This window comes from Boleophthalmus pectinirostris, unplaced genomic scaffold (assembly GCF_026225935.1).
Source record: "Boleophthalmus pectinirostris isolate CB_2022bp ecotype Guang Dong unplaced genomic scaffold, ASM2622593v1 HiC_scaffold_8, whole genome shotgun sequence".
Lineage (NCBI taxonomy): Eukaryota > Metazoa > Chordata > Actinopteri > Gobiiformes > Gobiidae > Boleophthalmus > Boleophthalmus pectinirostris.
This window is the reverse complement of record NW_026571515.1, coordinates 25,124,533-25,145,578: the sequence shown is the minus strand read 5'-3', so window position 1 is coordinate 25,145,578 and position 21,046 is coordinate 25,124,533. Positions and strand designations below refer to the sequence as shown.

General features: G+C 39.8%; 1 protein-coding gene across 1 annotated transcript in view; it reads right to left on the bottom strand.

Moving 5' to 3' along the window:
* Positions 1-1,805: 1,805 nt before the first annotated feature.
* The window catches only part of LOC110164869 (neuron navigator 1-like), a 68,248-nt gene continuing 49,007 nt past the window's right edge, over positions 1,806-21,046 (bottom strand). Inside the window, 26 exon segments of the mRNA XM_055165831.1 lie at positions 1,806-2,264; positions 2,467-2,655; positions 2,732-2,850; positions 2,947-3,152; positions 3,234-3,305; positions 3,383-3,531; positions 3,618-3,883; positions 4,402-4,573; positions 4,651-4,746; positions 4,823-4,911; positions 4,986-5,172; positions 5,259-5,421; positions 5,525-5,709; positions 6,051-6,172; positions 6,260-6,368; positions 7,246-7,329; positions 8,584-8,661; positions 9,367-9,446; positions 9,526-9,705; positions 10,080-10,228; positions 10,433-10,474; positions 10,921-11,415; positions 11,541-11,892; positions 11,895-12,317; positions 15,211-15,514; positions 17,822-17,960. Of these exon segments, the coding sequence (XP_055021806.1) occupies positions 2,169-2,264; positions 2,467-2,655; positions 2,732-2,850; positions 2,947-3,152; positions 3,234-3,305; positions 3,383-3,531; positions 3,618-3,883; positions 4,402-4,573; positions 4,651-4,746; positions 4,823-4,911; positions 4,986-5,172; positions 5,259-5,421; positions 5,525-5,709; positions 6,051-6,172; positions 6,260-6,368; positions 7,246-7,329; positions 8,584-8,661; positions 9,367-9,446; positions 9,526-9,705; positions 10,080-10,228; positions 10,433-10,474; positions 10,921-11,415; positions 11,541-11,892; positions 11,895-12,317; positions 15,211-15,514; positions 17,822-17,960 (4,546 nt within the window). The 3' untranslated portion in view covers positions 1,806-2,168.

Sequence of the window (21,046 nt, the reverse complement as noted above, 5' to 3'; positions counted from 1 at the left end):
CACATCTTTCAACTGCATTGGCCAAAAGAATAAACACTTAATTTTGTTATTTGTGGTTGTTAGGTGAGTGCTGCCCTCTAGAGGAACCACCTATATTTGGATAATCCCATGCTTTCTAATGTCACTAACCCAGCTTCAATTCCCAAGTAGAAAATAAAGTGCATTTTTAGCTATTTTAGCTGGAGTCACGGTGTTATACAGTCCCTGACAAAAGTCTTGTCGCTTATCCATTTTGTAGAAACAAAAGCTTATAACCTGACTTTAAATTAATCGATTGGTTTTAGAAATGTCTCATATGAAAGCTAAAACCCTCCCAAATTATGCTCAATAAACTAAAATAAATTTGCTTCACTGAAGAAAGATTGACCATTCAATGAACACAGAAAGGTCAGATTTTGGCAAGACAAAAGTCTTGTCGCCTTGTCATATGATGCACCCAATCCTAGATTACAGCCTCACCTCTGATCAGTTACTGATCAATCAATTAGCGGGTGTGTATAAAAAGAACCCCAGCACACCAGACCTTCACATCAACTGCAACTTGACCTCTGACAACATGCCTAAGATCCACCCTGAGACCAAAGCGTTAATTATCAAGAGGCTGAAGACCAGATCCACTGCTGAGGTGGCTGACACCTTCAATGTGTCTCAGCGTCAAGTACAAAGAATAAGAAAAAGATCTGAAATGACTGGAGATGTTTTTAACAAGCCCAGGTCCAGCAGACCCCGCAAGACAACTGCTCGGGAGGACCGTTTGTTGATTCGAAAATCCAAGGCCAGCCCCTTTTCCACTGCAGCAGAGCTCCACCAGGCCTGGTCACCTCAAGTCCCTGTGTCAACCAGAACAGTTTGTAGAATTCTGTCCCGAAATGGCCTCCATGGTCGAATCAGTGCACAGAAAACAGCACTAAACAAAAGGCAATTAAAAAACCATGTGGCATTTGCCAAGGCCCACAGCCTGCTAAAAGGATGGACACTGGAAAAGTGGCAGAAGGTGGATTTCTCAGATGAATCCTCGGTTGAATTACATCACAGCTGCCGCAAATATTGCAGGAGACCTACTGGAGCCCACATCGATCCAAGATTCACCCAGAAAACAGTTAAGTTTGGTGGCGGAAAAATCATGGTCTGGGGTTACATCCAGTATGGGGGTGTGCGAGACATTTGCAGGGTGGAAGGCAATATCAATAGCCTAAAATATCAAGAAGTATTAGCTACCTCTTACATTCCCAATCATAAAAGGGGTCAAATTTTGCAGCAGGTTGGTGCTCCATCGCATACTTCTATCTCGACATCAAAGTTTCTCAAGGTGAAGAAGCTCAAGGTGCTCCAGGACTGGCCAGCCCAGTCACCAGACATGAACATCATTGAGCATGTCTGGGGTAGAATGAAAGAGGAAGCATGGAAGGCAAAACCAAAGAATCTTGATGAACTCTGGGAGGCATGTAAGACGCTTTCTTTGCTATTCCTGATGACTTCATCAACAAATTGTATGAATCATTGTGGAACCGCATGGATGCAGTCCTTCAAGCTCATGGAAGTCATACAAGATATTAAATATGGATCTCACAGCACCACTACTTAATTCACTGACATTATGCAACATATTTTTGTATTTGAAGTAAATTATTTGTTCAATTTTCTGTAGGCGACAAGACTTTTGTCTTGCCAAAATCTGACCTTTCTGTCTTCAGTAAGTGATCAATCTTTCTTCAGTGAAGCAAATTTATTTTAGTATATTGAGCATAATTTGGGAGGGTTTTAGCTTTCATATGGGACATTTCTAAAACCATTCGATTAATTTAAAGTCAGGTTATAAGCTTTTGTTTCTACAAAATGGATAAGCAACAAGACTTTTGTCAGGGACTGTATTTGGGGAGACTTTCTTGTAAAACTCTAAGCCATTGATTTAGAAAGCACCAATAATTATTGAAATAATTCTGGCAGTAATTACAAAGGGGAAGATTCTTGGAAAAAATTTGCATAATACTTTCTATGGTAACCATGCACCATAAAGTCAATAATGAGAAGTGACAAGTCATTGTCTTTTCTTGCCTATGAAATCACAGTTTCCATCAAGAGCAGGTTTAATGTCTTTTCATCTCCAGCAATCCCACTGTTGTATGTCCATAGAAGGCCCAGTATGTAGTGCCATAGGTGGACTATACTCAAAGTGTGGTTTGAAGAGTGGGATCCAAACTGCCTTCCCGTTCCGGAGACTCGATGTAGTTGGCAGATTCTTGAAGCTTAAGAAGCATGGCCATCTAGATAACAGAAAAACAGTAAGATACATGAATGCACATATACTAAAATAAAACAATAATATAATATATATATTTCCCAAATAATTGTTTGCAGACGCAAATTGGTCTAGTTCAAAATAATCAATTACTATGACAAGAAATCGAATGAAAAGCAATATGGATTCAATTCATTAGCATTAATATGTAAAATATGTAGACACACCAATGGGTCTGCCTCAAGAGAACTTGGGGGAGGAGTGTCTTTGAGAGGCTTTTTGTCTTCACTGGACGCACTGACACTGGGTGGAGGTAGGTGGAAGAGCTTGGACTGGTCTTGCTGAGCATTGGGCCAGGGCAGGGTGCCTCGTACCCACTCCACTGGGTCTTCCCAGACTGCTTTCTGCCCATGCACCTAACAAACACACATATAGTTATTTCACTAAATTAGGACACCATACTAATAATAATTATCTTACTTCACAGCTTACCTTGATACCATCTTTTGCTCCCTCTTGTAAGTATGGAATAATTGAGTGGTTCCATAGATCAATAAACCATTGCCTAAACTCTGACACGGAAACAGGGCATGACAGGAAGAAGCAAGGACCTGGAAAATAGTTTACCAAATTATAACCCACATCTGTGTAATAAATATACAGTGTAGCCATTTTAAAATATTGTCAAAATGTTTTCTGTGTCTTACCTATAAGGAAGTCTGAAGTGCTGTGTTTTTCCAGGAAAGTGTGCAGGTGGTACCAGAGCTGAGAGACCCAGTCTAATACATGCATCAGAGCCTGGTGTTGTGTGGCATCTAGTTCCCTCTGCTGGTACGTCTCCACAGCTTTCCGATGCAAGTACCGTACAAGGAAACCATTCGCTGGCTCCACATTATTGGAAAATGTAATCATTCTGTTCAATAAAAATATGAAAGACTTGTGTTACTTTAAGTATAAAAATATCTGAAGAGTGTGAGTGTTTCCCTGTTCTTACCTGAAGCTGAGGTGCAAGCCGAGGTTGGAGTTCATTTTCACAGGCTGATTTGTTGTCCCAATAATGTAAGGACTGTTTAAAATAAAAATAGCAGTTAGAATTTCCAAAATGTGACCATGACATGCAAGAAAAAATACAAGTTTACATACCATTTGTGATATTTGCAGGTCAATGCACCATTTACAAGCTCTGTGATGGCTGAAGCATCACTGATATCATCTATGATTATGACCAAAGGCAACTCTCCACTTTCTCTGTCAATCTGATTTGCTAAATTAGACAAATACAACTGCAGATCCTACCAAATAAAACGTACAATCAGTCAGTGAGTATTCACGTGTGAGCTATGTAACAAGTAGGAGTAATTTGAGTCAGAAGTAGTACCTTTTGAGACTGTTGGTGCATATTGAAGGTGACAGCAGAGATGCGTCCCGGAAGACAGGACTCTTGCTCAGCTTCATGTGGACCACACAGGCTGCGCTGCTGGAGGTAGTGGCACAAGCGCTGGGCCAGGTAGGTCTTCCCTGTGCCGCTGGGCCCAGACAGGACCAGGCGCCGGTGCTTCAGTAACAGGCTGATGTAATGCAGCATCATGGGCTTTGGAACCAGAGTCTCAAACACCAAAGCGTCCACACATTTCTCTCGAAGGCCTGAGAAGAGGCAGAAACCTTTACAGCAGTGCACACAGAAACCTCCAAAAAAGAACAACAAGCAAGTAAGCATTACTATTTTGGTGAAATGGATTTAATGCAGGTGGACAAACAATGTATAATAATATTTGGTAGGATTGTCATAGACCTGGTTTGATGTCAGGCAGAGGTAGTTTTCCTCTTAAAACTACCATACCTTTTACCTTCTGTTCAACAAAGACTGACAAGTCCAGGGCTAAAATTATCCAAATGATTATAGTGAAGGTGTATGGAGTTTAAAAACACAAAGGAACACATCCTGTGTTTCCACATGACATCACAAAAGAGAGAGAAATACCTCAGCCTAAATATACTATACAGAGTTTGTGTGTCATATATGTATGAATGAAACAAAACACAACTCCAGGTATGTTTTTGATGGGGAAACATTACTAGTATAAGACAGACCAGGTTATAGCTTAATATGGACCCTTTAAAGGTTATTAAAACTAATTTTAACTAGAGGGGGAATAACCAACCTTTCAGAGTGACCAGTATCTTGGCTTGACCATTGCCAAGGCAACGATAAGGCAGCGTCTGGGGTCTGTCTCCTTCCATCACTCTCTGCACTCCCTGGTTCAGCTGATACATGAGCAGGGAATCAGATGAGAGACCCAGGCTGGATGTGGGATCCACCTGAGCAAGGTAGTCCTAGAAAAGCACACACCAGTTAGCGAGTGCCATATAAAACAATAAAATAAAACAAATGCATTAGACCAGTCACTTACTTTAAAAGTTTTAGAGATCATGGAGTCTAGACATGCCCAGTCAGTTCTTCCATTGACCACAAATGAGCCCAGGAAGAACAATTGCTGCTTACCATCCTATAGAAACAAAGACGGTGAATGACACTATGATACTAGAGCTTGTATTATTTATTGTGACAGATTTTAAATATACCTCAACTTGGTCACAAATGCGAACTAGAACGTGTGCACAAACATCGTCTTTGTGTAACGCATTGTTTGCCACAACATTATTTGACACCTCTGTAAGAAAGAGGAAATTATCATACCCAGACACAAAAGAGAAATGATCGAAAGGGCACTAGTTAAATATTTACCAGCATCTTTACAATCATTCAAACTGAGGCTGAAGGATTTGGTGAGACTTGTTGGTTTTTTTCCAGACGTCCCGAGCAGAGATGCAAGACCTGAAGGCTGCGATGTGGAAGAGGTGGGGCCAGCAAGGCTCAGCATGCTTCCAGTTTTCAGGTGGTCATTCTCTGCTTTGAGGTTCTCTACTGTTGACTATTACGGACATTTAAGAAGTTATTACAATTGTGGGGTTAAGTATAAAAATTCAATGAGATAATATAAATTGAGCCCAAACAAACCTGCATATTGTTCATGGCCTCTTTGAGTTGCTCGAGTTGATGGGCGGAATTTAAGGCCTCCAGTCTGATATCTGTGAGTTCTCTTTCTTTGTCCCAAAGTTCAGTGCGCAGATCAGACACCATCCTCTCCTCCTCCTCTCCCTCCTCAGCTGCTTCATTTATTCTAATAGGTCATACGATTTCCCGTCAGTTTACCATACATAGTTGAGACTGGCTCACACATATAAAACGATGTAATCTATAGTTGTGTAACTGTATATACTTACACACAAGATGTGGTAGAGGCTGATGTTGTCAATGATAAAGGTGCATTTTCACCCCCATCCACACTCTCATGAGGCATCTTCGGAGAATTAGGAGCTGAGGAGTCTGGGGTGACGATTTCTTCAATGTCGGAGTAGGTTTTGGTTCCTTTCTTTATGCTGAAAGCTTTGTTGAAGGAGCTCCTTAGCTAAAGAAAAACATAATGCAATTTAATTATTTTAAAGACTTGTGATAATGGTTATTTTTGAGAATTACTTGTTTAAGTTCTTTTAAACAGTGCTTTTGATATTGTATTACTACTACATGCACATTATATATCAAAGCTGTACAAAAAGGACAATCAGACAGTTACAAGTTAGCAAGTTCATATCATCAGACTACAGGTGCACAGAAAGATTAATGATTAAACTACTCACTTATTACAGGTTAAGTAGTGTGGGACTTATTGTGTGAAAAACAAATTGGGGACCCAGGGAATTTCAGCTAGTCATACTTTGTTACCATTTGTCGCATGTAGTTGTAACTTACCCAGCTCTTTTTCTTCTTCTTTTTTGCATCTTGGTCTTTGAGACTCCCCAGACTAGACATACTGGTCAGACTGTTAAGACTAGAGATGCTTTCGCATGAATTCTGACGTCTAATGCGTAAATCTTTGGAAAAGAAAGAATAATAACTTATTATAGCAAAAGCATATGTACACTGAGAAGAAAATGTCTATGTCATAATTGTTTCCAAACCGTTCATGTTGTCTGGGTTGTTTAAGGCACCTTGGATCACAGCCTGAGCTTCATCGTTCTTGGCCTTTAGAGCTTCTATCGTCTCCCTTAACTCCATTAACTCCGTGTCCTGGTCAAAAAGAAAACAACAGAATATTTCTCTTTAGTTATCTACAATGTAGAATTATGCAACTTGTATGACCATGTGAGGAGTGAGACCAGAATAATAAAGCTTCTGTATAGCTTGTATCATTGTTGTTGTATAATTGTTGTAAGTGCTCATTGTGGTCTAAATGGGATTGACTGGTGCATCTCCACAAGGTTAAAGGCACTGCGCTGTTCCGGTCATTGCCCTGGCACTAACAACAAAGAGCATTTCTGCAGTGATCCAGACAGCAGCCTTTCAGTGGGAGCACCAGGGCATGAACAAACCAGGGAGACTCCTTACACACCGCTATCCCTGCTCCAGGCAATCATCAGTGCACTCACAGCACACAAATACAAAGGGGCAAGAATGCAGGAATGTGACGGTTTGTATGAGCGCACGTGCAAACTATTTACTCTCCTGTCGGCTTTATACTCGGCTGTTAGGTCATATTTTCTTACAGTGCTTCTCTGACCTCTGCCAACTGTAGTTGCCACAGTAGCAGGATGCAAAAAAAAAAAAAACAAAACTAAAAAAATAACAGAAAACTGCCACCACTTACAAAGAACAGACATCTACAAAGGCCTTTCTCTTATAACACTTGCAGGGATAGAGGTCCTAGGACCCACCAAAGCCTTATTACAAAGTCTTACTCCATGCATACTCTAGCATATTCAGTTCTTTAATTAATGTTAAATCTTACTTAACAGTTTGGAACAGTGCTGTTCATTGGTAGTAGGCCTACTAGTTATATGTGGTTCTATTGTATGGATTGAAAGAGTCTGGATGAGCACAGGAATGTGCAGATCGTGTGTGTTTTTGTTTAAATGTGTGGACATACAGGGTGCGGCTGGATAGTTACCTTCTGCTCATGGCTCAACGACAGCGACTGCAGCCGTGACGTCATTAAGGCTAAACTCTGCTCAAATGCTGCCACAAGATTGGCCTGTTTAGAGAAAGCAAAATATTTATATAGATTTAACCAATAAAATACTTTTTTTCTATCAAGTATAAAAACTAAACAGTGTCCATATCTTCGCTAGTCACTATACAGACATTCCATAATGTGCACTGTTTCAGGTAAAAGCTCAAAAGTAGGTGTGAAATCTCCTCGTCTTTTTATCACACACACCTACTTAAGCCCTGAGCAAAAAAAATAATGTACCTTCACTTAATTTTCATTAAGTGTTAACAGAGTAAAATAATGACATGGTCCTTGACACCTACACAGGTCAAATAACAAAGAAATCTCATAGGGACAAGGGCACACAGGAAGAATGGTTCTTTTATAAAGCCATGTATTATTATGCCTGTGGTGGTCCGAGGGGCAGAAACAGGCGAGCAGAGCCGAAAGGCATCTGTGTGTGGGTCTGCTGGAGTGGAGTGGTGAGAGGAAGGTTCAGACAAAGGTGAGATTTATATTGAGCCTGCAAGGATGCAGTCTCACAAAATGTGCTGAGACAGACCCATAACCACCAGCTATTCTGAACACTTTAAATAAAATCGCAAGAGGACTAAACCATCTAAGACTACTACATTGTATGTCATATATACTACTAAAAACAACATTAAAAACATAATTTTACAATTAGTTTAAAAACACAGAAAAGATGAGAGCTTCTCAGGGTTCTCAGAAAAATACTGAACAGGCTTTTTATCATAGTAAGTTTTTTTTTTTAAACTATAAGCATGGTTTTTTTCACTCTTTGCTACCATTTTACAATACTTAATTCAGGTCTCAGTGTTGTCCTTTGTGATGAAAATACAACTTTATCAGACACTTTTATGGGCTTAGGCTTGTAATAAGAAGCAGTATGATAGCTGCGTACCAAGTGGCCAGTGACAAAACTTATAATTTTCCCTAGCTGTCATCAAAGCTCTGACTTCAAGGGTTGAATTATCATGTCAGGTGAACATGATATCAGGTGCCGAAGCCTGAGGGCACATGTCATATTGAGGTGGACATTTCATCCGTGTGAGTGACAGCTAATGGGGTGTAAAACTAAAGGGAGGGGTATTTTAAATTCCCTCACAGGGTAAAACATACATATTGTAGCTATGATGATGAAAACACTTCTGAGATGGATCACTGTCAGGCTAGTTGAAAAAAGAGGGTGTCTGTCTATATAGAACCTGCAAGAACACGTCCCAGATATGCAGGAGGATGTCTGGTCTATAGAAGTGGACAAAGTATACATACATTTGCAGTCAGCTGCGTCGTCAGGTTGGATACTTTCTCCTGTGAAGACTCAAGTTCCCTCCTCAACATTCGAATTTGCTGGAAAATATAAAAGTTGCATGTGAATGACAACAACAACAATGCTGAATACTGAATTTGGCTGTAAGAGTAATCTTCTATGGTGCGTTACAGATGCATTAGCTGGTAATGCATTAAGGACTAAACCAGGTGTAAATCGCAATAAATTGGTATAAACATGTGCAAAGTCAGAGCAAAAAAGGGCTAATTCAGGGCTCTACACTGAAGATTATGAGTAAAATAAAACCCAAAATCTTTGAACACATAAACTGGACTATACTGGAATAAACAGGAATAAACCACAACTAATCTGGCCCCAAACCACAGTAGAAAAATAATGCTGAACTGAAAACTGAAACCGGAAATTGAAAACTTTAGCGTCCTGTTTGGTGGATGTTGAACAAATTAGTCAAAACATATCAACACAAACCACAGACATGGCGTGAGAGATGGTGGAAAGGTAAAGTCTTTAGACTAGAAAAAGTGCAGGCAAGAACACACTTACCTCTCCCTGAATCTTTTCCTCAGCCTTAGGAAGCAACGGGAATAAAAAGTTGAGTTGTTAAAAGAGGACACAAGTCAAGAAAATAGGAGAAGGAAAAGGATTTCAAGCTCTACAATGGGCACAGCATATCAGGGGAGGCTGTCTCAATCACTTGCAAATACACATTCACAAAAAACACACCACAGCACACCAAGCCATTCGATGAACTGAACAATAGCTACCTGAATCTGTATGGGGCTGGCACTCACCGAGGAGTAACTAGATGAGGCATTAGAGGCCAAGGACAGTACCGAGCCATGAACTACAAAGCATAATACAATTTATTAGAGACAAGAAATACAAAGTTGACAAATTTCACTAAATGTGTGATAGAGACTCACCCTCATCAAGGTCTTTGTCTCTGAAGGAGCCGGATCGGACTATTCCCATACTGCGCGGACGTTCAGCCAGAGAGAGAGTGCTGCCCAGAGGAGACGGAGTGTACAGCTCCAAGGAGGGGTCAGGGGTCGGGATACTGTTGGAGCGGGTCATCCTCGGAGGGCCACCAACAGGGCTTGGTACTGGGAAAAAACAAGTAATAGATTTTTTTAAATATTGGGTATTATGGCAACAACGTATACATTTCAGAATAAGAGCTGCACAGTATATTGTCATAAAATTCAAACTGAAATCTTGGTTGCAATTATCAAATCAAGAAAGCTGTAATTATAGAAAATAAAATAAAAATCTAGTGTTATTTTATAAAAAATTTTTGTAATTGGACATTCTGAAAAGGAATTCTTGTATTAGTTTATTATTCCTTATGTCAGTCTCTCTCAAATATTAATGCTCCTGTTGTTGTATAATGTACACTCTGAAAAGAATCCTATTTAAAAAAAAAATCTTTTTCCAAAGTCGTGCAGCCCTATTCAGAATTTTTTTTCAAAATACATACATATATTAGTCTTTGAAGTGCGAGGCAGAGATGTGGGTGAAGACAGCAGAGGGAGAGTGAGAGAGTCGCTCATACTGAGGATGCTATGAGAATGTCTCCTCTCTCCTTTCTCTTTTACTTCAGCCTCAGCTGGTGGTGCACCTCCAAAACTGCAATTGAAAAAGAAACATGGTTTACAATTCAGTGAATATGCTTTAATTCATCCAGATCCAGCCTAAGATTTAACAATCTAAACAAAACTATACAAAATAACATAATAATAACAACATAGAGCAATAAATAGTACCAAAAACATAAAAACAACAGACAAAAGACTTAAATTATAAATAATGTGGTAATATGTGTTGACTTACCTTAAACCTTTTTTAGGGAGAGTGTTTCTGTCTCGCTGTGGGCTGTTGAGATTAAACAATGTGATTATTAAAGTGGTGATACAGGCATTAATTAAACTTTCAGGATACAAAGGAAGCACAGTGAGAGTGGCAGATAGCCTTTGACAGCTTATAATTATGACTTCACTCTCTGATAATAGGCCACTAGTAATAATAGTTTAACAAAGCCACCAAGCTGGGCATGTGTGGGGTTGTACAAATGGCAATAAATCATTGTTTATTTAAAATGGAAGTTATATATAATGTATATGCTATGTTATTGAACTTCAAAAAAAACCTAAAAAAAAACAGAATTTCACTTTAATTGATCTTTTTGTCATTTTATATAAAAATGGCAAATGACAAAACACCAAGGCTTGTTGATGTTTTTTATTTTGCCAGTAGGTGGAGATAGAGGATAATATCAAGAAATTGAAATGACTATAGAAATTGTCTGAACATATTCCTACCTTTCAGTAACAATCTTGGGTGTTTTGCTTGCAGAGCTCCAGCCTGCCGGAGGGGTTCTGTCATCTTTTCTGTCCCTGTCTCGAGATTCCAAAGTGGTGTAACCTCTCACCAAACCGTCCCTCTCTCTCTCCCTCTGGGGCTCTGGGGCCAGGCTCATCTGAAGCGGCAGTGACTCCAGACTTCGGTGCAGTCCAGTCAGTCGCGGGTAGAGCAAAGGAGAGGTGCTGCCCCCACTCTCCCCAACCCCCAGGGAGGACACCTGCCGAGGGCCTAAGCCTGTCCCCGAGCTTGAGAAACACGATGAAGAGTTAACATTTAGCAGGGGGGCTGGGCTGGGGGACAGACAGGAGCTAGAGGAGCTGGCCAAGTCCTGGATCTTTGAGTAAGGGGGAATTTTGGGAGGAAGCGTGTCCTGGACGCCAATGTCAAGGCTGATGTTCTCTTTGTCATGATGGACCATGGATGGTTTTGTGAGGCTGCGTATGCCAGATAACCTTAAGACAAGAAAGAAAAAAAAAGAAAGATTAGGCAAAACAAGGACAGACAGAGAGAGAGAGAGAGAGAGAGAGAGATGATGTGGAGAGAGAGGGCCTTGTATATGGTTGAATAATTTATATACCTTTGTGTGCTGGGTGAGGACATGTCTGTGCTCTTGTTCGGAGGTCTTAGTCCTTGTAGTTTTGACCCGGTCTCACATGGGGTCAGAGCAGGACTGCCCTTTAGCGGCCCGCACTCCGAATCTGACACCACCGCTTTAGCTTTAGCTCTCTCCTTCTCTTTCTCCTTCTCTCTATCAGTCTGATTGACAGGGCTGGGGATGCCTCGACTCCCTGGTTTACACAGTCCCGTTCCTGGTTCTTTGAGTCTGGATGTCTGGGGGGTGGAGGGTTTGACCAGGCCAGAGCTGGTGTCCACTGTGGTACTAAGAGGCCGTGCTGAGCTGGGCCGAGTCAGGGTCAAAGTGCTTGTCTTGGCAGTGAGCGATACTGCAGAGATGTCCTCGCATTAGGGGACAAAAAACCACTCTGATCACTGATTGAGACGTCTAGACTGGTCTTGCGTCCCCCTCCACCAGTGCCAGCAGGTTTGACGGGGATTGCTGAGGTTTTGGGGGCTTTGCCAACAGTCGCAGAGCCGCTCGGTATGGTACTTGCTGTGCTCATCCCTGTGGGTATACTGCTATTATTTGTCCCGTTAGTGGTAGCTGTGGGCGGTTTCTTGAAGCCAAAGTTTCCACCAGTAGAGGGTCGGACCAGGCCAGACGGAGGTTTACGTGGCTCACTCGGGACTGAGCCATTCTTCTCTTTACCTGCATCTGATGAGGAACGCTGCAAACCTGAAGATTTCACAGCAAGACGAGATTTCTCCGTAGGTTTTCCATCAGGCTTCACCACACCTACAAAAGAAGATACAGGATAAATTCAAAACAAAAACAAAACAAAAGCAAACCAGCACAGATCTAATTCATAGTGTTGCAAATGGCTTTAAGACCAGATGGAGAGCTTCTGACGACTTGGACAAAGCGAGGCGTATTAGGACATGATATCTTATCTGGACACCAAGGCTCTGACGCTGTGTTGAGACATACACATCCCTATCTGGTTGGACAGACTAAACCTTTAGATGCCCTTATCACAGTTACTCTTCTTTTCCACCCAGATGTTTTCTCCAGTTTTCCAGGCTGTGTATGTCTTAAACCTAAATCGTGTTTGGAGTTGCCATTTGTGGTTATGGAAAACGTGTGTTCATCGTTACAAAGCGTGTCTGGAAGTGCACAGCTATCACTTGGTGGAAGAGAGGGGAAATTAACATAGTAGGATTTAAGCCACATCTGTACATTAATCAGATTGTTTGGATGTTATTAGGAAAAAAAAAAAGTTTATTAGACAAATTGCACCACCCGCTTTTGAGAATCTGCAATGGCCACGCTATTAATATGCATGTAAGGGGGCTGTTAGAGAGTTTATATACATGGCATTAAAAGTTTAAAAAGTTCAGTTGAACTAGACCCACCGGTGTGCTGCTTTGGGGCATATGGACTCACTTAGGAGTATTTATAAATCCGCAAAACATACATATGGGCTGACATACGTTATATGCCACACACACAGGTCCTCATTGGATTACATTGGAATGTGACACTTTATGCACACTTGCACATTATAATTGACCGCCTTTTAGAAATTAGAAATTTAGTTTACATGTCAAGTCATAAAACCGTTCATTGAGTAACCGCAGTGTTATGGGGCCTAAGATCACCAAAATAGAGGAGGCCTGTACCAACCCACACTGATGGATATTAGATTTGACACAAATGTAGCCTTATTTAGAAAAATTATAGCTCATAATTTGACAGTGTGGCATGTATAGCAGACAGTGTAAATCATGAACTACTGAAGGGGACAGCATGTCTTGAGAGGAGTCAGATCTGAAGAGAAATCATAAAGACAGAGGCAGACACACAAATCTATCTCTCTGTTGACTGTCTATACATTGTCATCTGCTGTTCTTAGCTCACCTCCAGTCATCCAACACCCTCAGAATGATTTACAATGGTATTAGATGCAGACATAGATCCTGGCTCTATTATAACTTTAATAAACTACATTCTACACAACACAAAAGACTTGCATGATTTTTAAGTCTATTTTCACCTTCTGTCAGACAGACTTAAAAGGATATCTAAAAATACATTGTCTGCAACACTTCCTCTTTCATCTTCTTTCATTTTCACCTTTAAAGTGAACAGCTGCTTCTGAACACCCCTTATTAATCTCATGATATGTGTTATGCTATGTAATAAGTTCGTACTTAACAGGGCTGTATGCATTGTTGATTTAAAATATTGGTTCAGTGGTAATTTTTTTGCAGTTGTATAAGGCTGCTCTGCACAATGATAATAATGCTAACATGACATAATCCAAGCAAATTTACACAGGGCAGATTTAATCTTTCTATATGATATTTCAACAGTTATGTAAACAGTATCTTATCATGCAATTAGTTGCCCGTTTACACAGCCCCCAGCAATATGCCCTGGCAAACAAGGCCTATAAGTTATATCCTGTAGTTTTGATTGTCTGTATTTATACTGTGTGTTCAAATCTACAGCTCACAGATGGTGTGTTTTATCACCAGCTGCACAATCCTCTCCATTATGCTCTTTATGTGCGAGTGGGAGGCAGTGTTAAGTGTGCTACTCTAAAAACTGGCACCGAGTGGAGTTGGTCTGCCATACAAATACGCAGAGTCTTTGCTCCAGTTGTTTTGGGTATAAGGCCTTTATTTGGGTGCTATAAATTGTATCTAAAATAAAGCTGGCTAGCCCTGCCCAATAGGAAATAAAACAGTGCTGGTCAGTGTGTGTCTGCTGGTGCTGGGGTGACTGTGGGGAGCTGGCAGGAGACAGAGTGGGTGGTAATGGGCGTTTGATACATGGCACCACTTTGTAAAGGCTGGAGGCTGCAGCTGTGGGTGAATGAGTGAGTCTGTCAGGGCCAGAGAATCAGCCTTAAAGACAAGCCAAAGAAATGCAACCATGTCAACACAGAGGCACCTAAGGTTAAATGTAAATAAGCTTGACTTGGGAGAATAAAATTTTTACATTTATATTGATATAGATTAAATTATATGGGATTTTTATATCTATGTATCAGTTCATCTTTCTTCTGTTTATTTATTTGGGATAATGTGCAAGAGGGGCGCCTTACACATCTTAATATTAAGTCACTTAGGTCAAGATAGATTCACCAATTCACCAAGTACAGTAGAGGCATATTTTTGAATGGTAAGAGTAAGGATGAGTACCTGAAATCTTTTAACTTAAAGGTGTACTATGTAACTTTTTCTGGTGGAAGGTCTGGCACCTGCTTGTCTCCATGAAGATGATATTGCTCTTGATATTGTTTCACAGCATTTTATATTGCAACTTTTTTGTTGCACACTAATGCCTTAAAAAGCTCAAGAATGTTTCATAGCTATAATGTACGGTACGTACATTGTACGGTACATTGTACAGTATGTGTCGCCTCTGCACAGATTTGACCTGTTACTTGGCCTGGTGGTATCCGCGGCATGTCTTCATAAATAAGTATAACGTCCTACTGCAGAATATCGCAGGCAAAGCCATTTTCATGCAGAGAAGATGTTGTATCCTCCACCAGAAAAGTTACTTCACATTTGCTCTAACTGACTACTTTACTACTATTATTGATTGGACTGGTGTACAAATGTTGATTATTTATTTGCTTGTGAATCTGATAACTGAATCAGAATCCTGTGTTATTTACCTGGTACTTTGAGTCCAGTTGGAGCAGTGTGTGTGATTGGAGAGGTGACCCCCACAGGTGGATTTCTTGCTTTCTTCAGCATGTTTCCTTGGCCAAGTGTTTGAGGCTTCTTCAGCTCTCCTTTTCCTCCTTCTAGCCCTTCCCCCGAAGCCTTGGACTTTCTCCATTTCTGGGCTGATTCGGACTTGAGGCTGCCTGTCTCGTAGATGCTGCTGCCCAGACTTTTGCGACTGGGTTTGGAATCATCTGTGTCCCAGGAAAGGCCACTCTCCACCAGGGACCTCTTCTCTGCATCTGTCCGCATCTGTAAATACACAAAGCCACACTTAAACAACAATAACATGCAAACCCTTTAATTTTCTTTCAGCCATTGGAAACATAATTACAAACAAAACGTAGGAGTAGATTTAATGAGCTTCTGCTTTTGGATACATTTCAACCCCAAGTGCTATTGTGGTTCAAAACAATAAAACTCTAATTGTTTTGTAGTTTTCATTAGCCAAATGGTGCACAAATACACCTAATACACCACCCTAGTTTGTAAGTTTTATTTTTAATATACCTAAATATACCTATTACTTAAAACATATGTTGGGCAATTACTAAAATCATGTTGAAAAATATTTAAATATGATGTTTTTTGCATTAAAACAGAAGAAAAATCTAAAATTAATCTGTACAAAATAGTTCCATATATCTCTTACAGCTCAACCCACAAATAAAACAAAAGACTAAGACTAAAGACTAAATACTAGTATCTCTTGTCATGTTACTTCAAAATTAAGTAACCATCTCCATCTCCACAGACTAAATCCTATTGTGTGCTCTGTTTGAACACTTCAAAGACAAAACAAGGCCCACAGCTGGAGATTGTGTGATGAACAGTGTGCAAAAATACCTCTTCAAAATCAGATCAAAAACACTTTCTGAGTCTGTGAACTCATTAAGTCTTCATCATCAGAAAAAAATGTCTATAAAATTATCCAATTGAGGACAAATGTTACATATATCTAGGAACAACAATGAAGACTTATGTAATACTAAACAAGAAAGCGGGATCTACAGTATAACAGCGGATATGAATACTATTCAGGGAGATTACTTTACCCCCCTCAAAGAGCTGGAAGTAACATAACTTAGCTGGCAACCTGTTAGTGCAAGCTTAGGACAGTGGAACTAGTGGTCCTCATGGGAATTCCTCTTTTATTAAAATCAATATACCCCATGAGCTGGTTCAGGGCCATGTGAGCTGTATATTCAGGCTTGTTAATAAAACAGGGTAATTTCCTCCCAAACACCTGTCTAATGAAACAACGCGAGTGAGATAGGCATCAGGGCATCAGGAAAGGAGGGATAACAACACAGATTGCAGCATAATTGAAAAACAAGATAAAATAACATTGTCTTGCCTATGTTCACATAACATAATACTGTAGGTATCGAATCATGTGAATCACACCCACTTGGCACTGCAGTAAAATGGGGAAGCTCGTACACTTGTAGACAATGTGGGGTGCATGATGATGACGATGTAATGGAAGGTTGCCACGGAGATGATGCTACAGGGGTTGTTGGTTGCCATGACTACCCCATTCGGGTGTCGAGGGAGGGTCCAGGTTCTTCCGGCTCACTGGCCCCAGAGGAGGACCGCAGATGGCCCCTGTGTGTGTATTTGTTTATGTCTGATCTTGTGTGTACAGATGGTCATATTACTGTACGGTTAGTTAGTATCTGAATAAAAAACGCATTTGATTTCATTTTACAAATCCCAAAGGAGAATTTCAATCATTAGGCATCTTTAACGTGATTAATTTATGGATTCATAGCTCATCTGGATTGATTATATTGTCTAGTTACAGCAGGAAATAGGAATTATTATGACTTTATTAGGCTAGTGTATTAAATGTGTTCCTTTAGGTACTCAATGTTGAAGGTTATGGAAGTACATGACCTAATTCGAGTACTTGAGGAATAAGCACTTATACTGTCTGGAAACAATAGTGATCTAAGAAAATGCTGAACAATGCTACAGGCTGTATTCATATTGACCAAATCTATCTTAGACGCTCACTTGAATTTTAATGACATAGAAATACATGTAGAATTGTAATCTGTCAATGTAATGTTTTTTAATTACCTCTTCTTGTTCCGTCCTTTTGGTAATTCTTACAGGGTTTTCAAACTGTCTGCCCCAAGCAAGCAGTGATTTGCATATTAATTTGAAATTCATTCAATGCTTCAACACAAGCAGACTGGGTTATGACCCCATGTCTCTGAATTTCTTATTTTAATTAATAGATAATATAGTAAAATTGTGAATCTTGAAGTCTTACATTTTTAAAAGTGGTCATTTTGTTGTATGCTTTGTCTTATCTTGCATTGATTCAGCAGATGGAATAAATTCCAAAGGGTGTGTGCAAAATTTCAATCCATCTTTGTTTTTAATACTACTTTCTTAACAGTCAGTCTTTCCTCCTCCCTTTATTTGTCCTTCCTGTAGGCAATGAACGCCTCATCAATACCTCTGCAGATTAATTGGTAAATCAATAAGACACGTATTGTATAGTTTGTGAATCTTGTGTCCGTTGTGTACTGTGTGCATTGGACGTACCACAATGGCGGAGTTTCTCCGTGAGCCAATGGGAGTGGTCGGGAGGGAGTTGAGGGTGGGGCTTGTGTTGAACTCCTCAGAGCTCAGGTTGTCCGAGCCGTCACTCAAACCACTGCTGATGGAGCTGCTCTCGTCCCAGCTACAAAACACAACATAAAACAAAAACAGAGGTCACAAGGGATGCATATAATACAGTTTATTAATTATGAATAAATGTAGTTTAAAAATGCTAAATAGCAACTGACAATCTCTTGAATGCAGGACAGTCAGTAAAAATACAATATTTTAATACTGATTGAATTATTAGACAATGGGGAAACAAAATACAAAAAAATTGGACAGAAAACATGGATAGCTAATTTCTTAATTGACATTAGGTTAAATAGCTGCGAGTGTCTGCGAGACCAAAACAGCCTGTGCCCCTAACCTGATGTCTTATTCCATGCAATCATCTCTAATACTCAAGTCTATAGTCTCTGTTTCATCAGTGTCTGGCTCTGTATCTTCTAGTTTTCCTTGTGATTAAATATTCATGAACCAAGGCCTCATTTACAAAGCAGCCTGTTCTATATAACCAAATCTTCCTGTAAATTCACTGCAAGCACTTGGCAAAAAGACATTCGAGAGCTCTCAATAGTGTCTCTACCCACACAGGCCCAGAAATAGCACAAAAGAACATATACAGCGATGCAAGCAGCACCCACAAGTGTAAAGGGATTTTGAGACAGGACTTATTGCCACATTGCTAATGATTAAAATGTAACGGATAAACAATAGTCACTAAATTTACTTAAAAATCTCATTATTAAAACTATGACTATGTTTTAACAATACTCTTAAATATGTGTTTATTCATGCATCATTCTGATTTCCAGAGAAGGAAGGGAGGTGAGTTTTGTTGGTAATTCTTTCTGTGCCTGACCATATATGTGCACATGCTTTAGGAAGTTGGGGGTTGGTATGCCCATATTAGGGTCAATGGGTTGCACTCATGTTGCTGTATACTGTAACACTGACATAAAGTAGGCAGGCTTTTTTCTCCAATAAAGAGGTCATGTATAATGAGGTGCACCGTCAAAAGGGTGCCAGCGGTGCGGGGTGGGCCTTCCGGATGGGTGCCTCTTTGGGTCACGCTGTACCCTGAGGACATGGGCCGGTGGGGTGTATGGGTGGAGAGAGTGGGACAAAGGGTAAGCCCTCTCCATCTCAATCCTGGATATCGGCACATGAAAAGAGCAGAGGATTTAACGTATCAGAAGAGTCTGCAATGATGACTTCACTATTAAGGATGCCAACGTAAGATTAAGGGCAAATTTAAAGAAGGGATTAATTAAAACCTACTTTTCGTAAGATCTTAAAATTAAAAGGAACCAGATCATTTAAATCTAGTTTCTCCTTTGCCCTTGTATCCTCCTTAAATTTTCCCAAACTACTGGTTTTGCTTCCTCATTAATAAAATAAATTCACATAAGTTGAACCTATATTACCTTTATAATTGTATACAGTACCTATATGTATATGTTCACTTTAAGAGCTAATGCAGCATTTATGAATAATTCAAACTGATAAGAAGTCTCAGCTTAGTTTGATGTTACTATACCAGTGGAAGTTCAAAGTTCAAAGGTCACAAAAATATCAGAAGTTAAATGCCTCAAAGATATGAACCAGATTTTTTATAGCCCATGCATTTCAATGAGGCACAGAGGCGACACTTAGTTAAAGCCTGTTTAGACAAGACCAAAAATGGGCCGTAAAATGTGTGAGCCAAGAGCAACAAATGCCATGGTTAATTTAGTATTAAAGTACACGCACAATAAGATATGATGACGACTTTACCACACAACCTCACTCAAGTCAGAAAGCATACATCTCTGTGCCTTGGCAATGACTGAACCGTACTCTCACTTTGATCTGCTGTTAGGTCAATTTATCAGATTTCAGCATCATTACAACTTGGCTGAAATAACACGAAAAGATCACGATTTCTGGTTGAGGAAATTGAACTGCTGTACGAAAAGGTCACAATTCAATCAATGTCACTCTAGATGTTGCTGCTAGTGTATCATCAAGTTTGTCTTTATTTTTAACAACGAAGAGAGGAGGAGGTGGGCACCATAACTTGACACACGTTTCTGGAACTTTAAAGGGCTCATATTACACTATTTTCTGATCTATGTTATAATGCTGTTTCCTCATCAAAAACAAACCTGGAATTGTGTTTTTCAGGTATGTTTGTGAGGAACATCATTCCAACACATCTTAAATCTTACAAGAGTCCATTTTGTGTAACATAGGAATTTAAAGTAGAATGCTTGCTATTGTCTATGAAGCATTAAGTGGTACTACTGGAAGTGGTAAAACTAGAGATAGTATCAACCCGGTCACAATTAGGCCAAATCAAAATACAAAGGAGGCCTTCTGAGATACTTTTTATTACTTCCATAAATATATATGTAATTGTCTGGATGTGGCATTTAGGATGTGGTTAAAGTCAGTGGTCAGTGGTTAAACATGGAGGAAAAATGGATAACATAATTGAAAAATATGATTCTATGGTTAACTGTGTGTAACGAATATGAATGTTAATTACATTTAGGCTGCAATAAATGTCAATTACAGTGAGCTGTGCTGGATTACACTCATTTTTCACCTTCACCTCTGCAGTGATTTTCTCACAGCATAAACCTGTGCAGATTGTATTACGATGCCAGATGAGCAGGTGGTAATCTGCCCTATCAAAATGCATTATGGTCTGAAAATGCTAAACGAGAAATGAGAATGTATTTAATCAATGAATATAATTTGAAAGTTTTTAATCTGCTGAAGGGTCAAAAACATTTTACCAAACTTTTTTTTCTATTTTCCCTGTTTTCACCTATCCCCAGTTTAAGTTTTGAAGGGCATTTGGCATAAAACTTGTAATTCGTAAAAACTACAGATAGTTTGCTGTGCAAGTCTGGTGACCCTGAAGAGATAAGCCATAAAAGAAATGATTCCTTTGTGCTTAATGGCCAATACTGTTAAAAGGATTGCATGCTTCCCATTGTTTAGTCTGTGAAGCTAAATGTTAATGTTCTATCTACAGGGTTTTAAAAGCCTTGGCCGTGTCTGCTCCTCTCTCTGACCCTAAGACTGGCAAGTGAGGAAAAAATGAGCAGCCAGTGAAAGATGATTGAAGAAAAAGCTGCTAAAGAGACAAATGCAGCTTTGCCTGTATTTGGGAGT